Source organism: Octodon degus, unplaced genomic scaffold (assembly GCF_000260255.1).
Source record: "Octodon degus isolate 3935 unplaced genomic scaffold, OctDeg1.0 scaffold00020, whole genome shotgun sequence".
Taxonomy (NCBI): Eukaryota; Metazoa; Chordata; class Mammalia; order Rodentia; family Octodontidae; genus Octodon; species Octodon degus.
Genome location: NW_004524596.1, coordinates 12,934,041 through 12,941,810, shown reverse-complemented (window position 1 = coordinate 12,941,810; position 7,770 = coordinate 12,934,041). Strand labels below are relative to the sequence as shown.

Below are 7,770 nucleotides of genomic sequence, written 5' to 3'. Positions count from 1 at the left end.
AACATGATAAATTATAGCATTTTAGACGTCTCACATTATAATAGAAAGATCATTTTATTAAGGAAACCACAGTAAAATTCTATGGCCTAGAACAGTATTTAAGGATCTGGAGACACTGGTAAATTACCAGCATAGTGTTGTCAATTTTTATAAAGGCCCGTGACATTGATGATTATGGTATAACGGTTACATAATGCCTTACAGATTGTATATGTCACATCAGTTATAGACAAGTCCGAGATGATAATCTATTAAAGTAGTTCAAAGACAGTCCCACAGGAACATCTTTTGAAATCACACATTTCGACACAAGATATTGGATGCACACGGTAAGCAGAAACATTTTGCACTATTCATATGCAGATGAATTTCATCAGAGCTTGGAACACTTTGAAAACTGACATCGCATGTGACTTAAAGCTATTAAATGTCAGTGAGAGCATCTTACAAAAACACGACTTTCAACATGTGACATCTTATATCTCAAGCCAAAAATGGACAGTGATATGAAAGAAAATCAAACTCTATAATAGAAACCGTCTTACTGTGGTGTGCTGGTGTGCTTCGAAGATCGTCATGCTCACCGCGCATGTGAAGAGAGCTCCTTCCTTCTCCACAGCACGCAGGCAGGGAATCTGTTCTTAAGACAGACTCCTCAGAAACACCTGGGAATTCTGGTCTCTCACTTGCCGCTACCAGTAACTGTGCAGTCCTGCTGGCCTGCAGCACGGGGATGGCCCGCTCCCCGCGCAGATGCACTCGCCAGTCTAGTGTCCCTTGGGCTTGGAAATGTGCTTCTTGGAAGCTGGCACAGGGCATACTGCAATTGTGTGTTTTTTTTTCTTTAAATTTTATTGATAAACAGATAGCAATGAGACAGTTTCAAATCAAATCGGAAGTACAGTTTCAACAAATAATACACTGCATATATTCTCAGTAGTTAATTGCTGTACAAGAAGTGGACTTGTGATCCTATTTACAAACACCATTAGAACAAATCATTCTATTCATTAAGAGAATGCAACTATATATCTATCCTAACCACTTTGAATACACAGATACAAAATGGACATTCATTGGTATACCCCATTTTTTCTAAGTTCCGTTATTGAATATTATAGGTGTGTAAACTCAGCAAAATATTCTAAAAGAGTCCAGTAGAATGCAGTTGTGCTTTTTAAGTGGAAATGGAAAAAACAAGCATAACTTTCCTGGCTAATAACAGCACTTACGCTGAAAACTGAACTTGACTATAAGTACATAAACCTCCAGGGCTGGAAAGGCTTCTTAAGAACCATCTTGGAAAGAATCCTCGTTATCCCCAGTGTACTGTTGTGCCTACTCACAGGCTATCAGCTTAATTTTGTCTACTCTTCAAAAAAGTGTTAATTTCAAGTAATACGTCAGTCTTGCTTGGTGATGATCTTAAAAAATGCTCCATTCCAGACTAAGGATTCAGAATTTCTGGGTGTAGAAAGAAAGCAAGGCATACGCAGTTCAGAGAGGGTCTCACTATGTAGTTCAGGTGGGTCTGAAGCTCACTATGTAGCCTAGGCTTGAACTCCACGGGATCCTCGTGCCTCAGCCTCCTGAATGCTGGGATTACAGGTGTACAACAACCGTGCCCGGCAGGAACGTGTGTTTTAAATACCTGTAGGTGCTCCCTGTGCCTCACTGCTGAGAATAAAAGCATGATACCCAGAAGGCAAAATCGGGTTTCTCACCAACTTCGGTTGAGTTCAACTTCTGGAAGCAATGTGACTAATACGGACACAACACTGTATTTAAAACTGTGAGCAAATATCTCGCTTTCACAGCCCCAAGAACATAGAAGCAAAACATAGTGCCTGCTGGGCTGAATCTGTTCTACTGACACGTTAAACACGGGTAACAGAAGGTTCCTTTATTTTTAAAAAATATGACATGTAGTTACAAAATGTTTTTCCCATTTAAAAGAGTTTAAAGTATCCAGAAAAGAGTCTCATTCAAGAAAACTGAGCTTTTCCTGTAACAAAACACATCTCTTAACTTTCTTCACAGATTGCCACAATAGTTAATTAATAAAATAATCTTACTTGAATTTGAGAAAGAAAAAAATCAACATAATAGCTGAGTAAGGTTCAAGAGTCAAGATCAATTTGTTTCCAAGACTTAGAAGCATTTTTCTTGTACTGCTCCAGTTCCTAAAACGAAAACATGCATTAAGAAAAATTAACTTTCCAAATTCAAGTAGGCATCTTCAAACTTCCTTAGCATTTTAAAGATATAACAATGTATCCTTTGTAGTAAGTACTATCATTCTCAAAACTTCTTTTGTAAGTGATTATACTACAATTTATTTTCCAGAAATAAGTGATTATACTTATTTTTTCAGACTGTAGTCCAAGCACTGAGAACTTTATTACAGTTTCAGATAAAATTACCAATTTCATAGAGCATATACAATTGATCCCAACTAAGAAAGCAGAGCACTTGTCAAATATTGAAAGGTCAAATGGGAAAACAATCAAGAGATGGAGGGGGGAGGGGGATGACAAAAGGATGAAGATGTGCTATGCGCATGCGCCAACATCCCCGGGGAATGAGATCGTTACGCACTGCAAACATGGAGTAACACAAATATTTTCTTAAAAAAACTAAATGTTGGTGAAACAATATTTAAGGTGTATTTTTCTACTTTTAGAAATTCATCATTCATATTAGAGAAGTACGCATGATGTGAACGGAAGAAAGTCACTGCTCTGTGCATCTCAAAACAGCTCAGCGGCCCTGGCCGGACCAACGGACACACAACACTAGCTGTCGCTCAGAGGGCTGGGGGCAAGAGGCGAGCGTGGCCACACTGCGTGTGCCTCGCGAGAAGAGCACAGAGCAGGGAAGGGGTCGGCCCTGCTGCTTTCTGCCTTATAAGTGCTGTATGTTCTGAATGTTTTCACAAGACTAGATTTTATATTAATTCAATCAGATTTAATTTTACATCTCATACAAAGATAAATTTTATTTGTGTGTGTGTGTGTGTGTGTGTGTGTGTGGTACCAGGGATCGAACTCAGGACCCTGTGCTTGCTTTATTCCACTGAGCTATCTCACCCGGCCCAAGGTAAATGTAGTGGAGATGGAAACCCCTAAGACAAGTAACAGGCAAAAGGGTGATCAAGGGCTTTCTTCTGGGCCTCCCTCACGTGGAGCAATGTCTAACTAATTGTGTACTTTCTTATTTTGAATAAGCAAGAAATGGTTACTCTGCCAGACAGGGTGACCGCAGCCCTTTGGCTGACAAAACTGAAGTTCACAGGTGCCAAGAAAAGAATATCCCCCCCCCAAAAAAATTAAAAAAATTAAAAAAAAAAAGAAAAGAATATCCATTCTCACTGTCAGAAAAATTACGGACTGTGCCTTTAAGACACCCACATTCCAAGTTACTATAATTTCAGTATTAGAAGTTTTTATATTCTATACAAGTGTTAGAATTTTTATAGCAATTCTAAAGTAGTCTTTGAATTTTTTTTTAACTAATCAAGTAAATCTAGCTAACAGTTATCTACTATTTCAAAGATTGTTAACTTATAAAGAATAAACGAATCAGTACTGCTGGCCTTGACCTCACTACGTAGCTGAGGATGGCCTCAAAGTCACAGACCTTTCTGCCTCAGCCTCCCGAGTGCTGGGGTTACGGGTGTGCACCAGTACACCCGGCTCACGCCTGTAATTGTAAGTGTTGCATTCTTTTTATCAAGATGAAGGTGAAACACTGTTTTGCTACCCTTTGCTAGCACTATGTCTCCTCTGCAGGTGACACACTGCGAGGAGAATGGCGCTGGGCATGCGGCCATGCCAGAGGGCGAAGGGAGAGCAACTGCCTCCAGTCAGGATTTAGCACAGGTATCTAATTTCTAATGCAAAGATTAGTGGCCCTGAGCCACACTATTCTCTTCCTGAGTCTCACTTAGACCATTACTTACAGTGCGGGGATGTGAGGAGGGAGCCAAGAGGGGACCCTGTCTGGTCTCCTGTGGGCTCTGCACTCGCACCATACCTGCGGGCAATTGTAGTCCAGTCAATGAACAGGTGTCATTACTTCTCCCGAGAGCAACAAGACCCAGGGCCATCACCGGGTAGAAGGTCTGCAGGCACAGTGTCCCCAGCCTAGACTGCTTTAGGTAATAGGACGTTCTCAGGTAATCACAGACACACTACTGTGTTCTGTGAGAATTTAAAACTTACTTACAAGTAGCTAAATTGCTCTCTCCTTTTAAAATAAGCATTACTAGCCATGCTGTTGTGTTGAGCTGTAGGGGACGCAGGTCAACGATTTCTGACATTGCCAGTGAAGCGGAGGACCCAATGCTATTATGGACTACTGGATTCTTTTAGAATGTTTTGCTGAGTTTACACTCCTATATTCAAATAACGGAACTTAACGAAAAAAAGGGGATACAGATGAATGTCCATTTTTTATCTGTGTATTCAAAATGGTGGGGATAGATATGTGGTTACATTCTCTTAATGAATAGAAGGATTTGTTCTAATAGTGTTTGTAAATAGGATATCATGTCTGCATCTTGTACAGCAATTAACCACAAGGAAGAATGTATGCAATGTGTTGATTGTTGAGGCTGTCCTACCAATTTGGTTTAAAAAAAATAAAATTCAATTAAAAAAACATAAAATAAGCATTACTGTTCTAGATGTCAAATCAAATCAAGTCTAAGGATTATAATGCTTTTATTACAAAATATTACACAGGGGGCCTGCCCCTTAGCTCAGTTCTTTAAGTGGCTACTTCAACAAAGCAGTCAGGCTCAGGTTGCTGTGGTTCGATCCCCACAACTCAAGCCAGCCAAACCTGCCCTGAAGACATTCGGAGCCAGCCAGAAAAAAAAAATCCTTCAAAATATTACACAGCCATAATCATATTAGAAGCTCAAAAAACACCAATACTCCTCAAATTCTTTAGTGAAATAAAAAGGGAAGCAATTCTTCCAAACTCATTCCTGGAGGCAAGTATTACCCTGATACCAAAACCAGAGAATGACCCAACCTAAAAAAGAGAACTACAGGCCAATCTCCCTCATGAACACAGATGCAAAAATCCTCAATGAAATACTAGCAAGCAGGATGCAGCAAATCATCTAGAAGATTATACCCCATGACCAGGTGGGATTCATCGCAGGGATGCAGGGATGGTTCAACATACACAAATCAATGAATGTAATTCACCATGTTAACAGAGCCAAGGACAAAAACCACACAATCATCTCAATAGGTGTAGAAACAGCTTTTGACAAGGTCTGACACTCATTCACGATAAAAACCCTACAGAATATTGGAACAGATGGTCTTTACCTCAACCTGATAAAGACTCAAAAAGACGCTCTTTGAGGAATCATACAGGCACTGTGGGGTTTTGCCTTCAGCTCCACTCAAAATTTCAGCTGCCAATCACTGTCTAGACTTTCACCTAATGCAAATGAACTTCTTTATAGGCTGTGTCAGTAAAACTGGTAGTGACTATTATGTAAATGTGTAGAGGAAAATCAGTAAGAATCTTCCAAAATTAATCTATAGAGAATTTCTAAGTCAGCTATGTATCCTAGCACACAATCAGAAACAAGTTTAGGTCCTGAAACTCTCAGAAAGCATGATATTCAAATTTAAAACCTTGGAGGGGGGCCTGTCCCTAGCTCAGTTCTTTAAGTGTCTGTTTCCACAAACCTGTCAGCCTCAGGTTGCTGTAGTTCGGTCCCTACAACACTCCAGCCCGCTCTGAAGGCATTTGGAGCAAAAAAATCCCCCAAAAACAAAACAAACCAAACAAACAAACAAAAAAAACACCTTATGGGGCCAGGGAGATGGCTCAGTGGAATAAGCGCTTTCCTGGCAAGTGCAAGGGCCTGAGTTCAATCCCCAGTTCTGCAAACAAAAACAAAACAAAACAAAACAAACAAACAAACCTTGGACATTGGATACCAAATTCTAAAATCAGACATCAAATAATTAAGCATCAGATAATAATCATGGTGGTATTTTTAAAGCAGAAGCATACATTTATGTTAAGGAACTATGTGTGCTATCTGAAATCAATGCAATTTATCTACTAAAACAAGAAGGAAAGTGGCTTAGAGGCAAAGCTTGTCAGGTAGGTTAAAAAAAAATCTGTCAGCCCTTTAATGACCTGTTGGCAGCTACACATAGGAGTCAAGAAACGAATGATTCAGGCACTGTAGGATTTTGCCTTCTCAATCCATTCAAAATTAAGTCAGGGAAGATGGATCTCCAAGTGAAAACTCATAATCTCCTGAAAAGCCCTTGTCCTTTAATAATACCACAGCATGTGACCGTAACAGCATGTCATTCCCATACCATATAAACAGATACTCTTATCAATAATAACAGTTAATCATCGACTCTGAAATATTAATTTAGGGATGACTTCATCGCTTCAGCCAAGGTTCACCTATTAGAAGGGTTACACTAGGTCATTTTGCTGTCTGTAGAAAATGCTCCTTACTTTGCTTTAGCTACAAAACCTCCTCACTATGCATGGAACATTTTTAAGCCTCTGGACTATATTTACATAAATTTCTTTTGAATGTATTCTATAGCCTCTTACCATGAAAAGTGTATGCTAAGAGGAATAACCCTGCTCACTGCTGCCGTCAGAGTTGTGGTGAGGTCACTCTTGCAACTGTGTGACTGCCCTTGTCAGAGCTCTGCAAATCCCACCCCAGATGATGCCATGGCTTTAAAGTTCAAGTGTTTGCAATACAGAGACTTCCTCAGATGAGGAAAGGTTGTGGAAAATCTCTTTTATTAAACTGAAAGCAGATCTGAAAAAAAATCTAAGAACAGCGTTTGAGTCATGGTGAATTTACCAACTCTTATATTCTTACATCAAGCTGACATACTGAAACGGGGCTATGTAGGCAGATCTGAAACCGAATCCCCACTCTGAAGCACCTTCCTAACAGGTCCTAGGTTCTGTGAGTTTATATGCTCTCAGTTGGACAAGCTAATTTCCTGCTATAAGAAAAGTACAGGCATGTATGAATATGCTCATGAAAAACGGGTTTTCAGGTAATCCCACAAATGAAAAAACATTATGAAAGTGTCTCTGTAGAAGCAAGGGAAGAATTGTGACCCACTGTAATGTAAGCAAGCCAGAAAATTAAAAGGAATATGTAGGGCACTCTTTGCGGGTGGGGGAGCGAGGCTCCGGGAGAAACTTAGCTACTAGTGTGGCAGGGTCATGAAGAAGAGGCGGTGGCGGGAACGAGGAGGTGGTGGCGGGGGTACGAAACTGCGGTAGCTGACGGCAGGGCTGGTGGTGTGAGGTGTGGGAAGGGCGTAGGTCCTAGCCCTCTCTCGGGCAGCGGCCGGGCCTCGGGGCTGAGCGCGGCCGAGGAGCCGCCTCCCCGGGACCCCTGGCTCCGCTGTGTTCCGCAGGGTGCGCCTTAGCGTGAAGCCGAATGTCAGGCCCGGTGGTGGCGCCCGGAGCTCCGCTGTCGCCAAGCCGCGGCGTGGGAAGGAGGCCGCCAGGTCACCAGAACCTGCCGCAGAGCCCGCTCCGAAGCCAGCGAAGCCCACAGATGTGCCCGCGGCGGATTTCGGGGGAGCGGAACCCCAGGAAAAGGCTCCCACGAGCAGTGATGAAAAGATTGGTGGTGAAAATAATGTTGAAGAATCCTGTACATCATCCTCTTCTGTTTCCCAGAGGAGACAGCAACTATCAAGTACTTCTAGTCCTGCTAAGCCTACTGTCAGTGCTCCT

The 7,770-nt window shown here is 41.5% G+C and overlaps 1 protein-coding gene across 3 annotated transcripts in view; it reads right to left on the bottom strand.

Annotated features, from left to right (window-relative positions):
• Positions 1-1,615: 1,615 nt before the first annotated feature.
• Dync2li1 (dynein cytoplasmic 2 light intermediate chain 1) overlaps positions 1,616-7,770 on the bottom strand; it is a 35,738-nt gene continuing 29,583 nt past the window's right edge. For 2 of the 3 annotated variants that reach the window (XM_023711289.1, XM_023711290.1), the window contains exon 14: positions 1,616-2,183. In XM_023711289.1, the coding sequence (XP_023567057.1) occupies positions 2,121-2,183 (63 nt within the window). In that variant the 3' untranslated portion in view covers positions 1,616-2,120. The remainder of the gene's footprint in view (positions 2,184-7,770) is intronic. The other variant, XM_004627660.2, reaches the window with a different exon arrangement.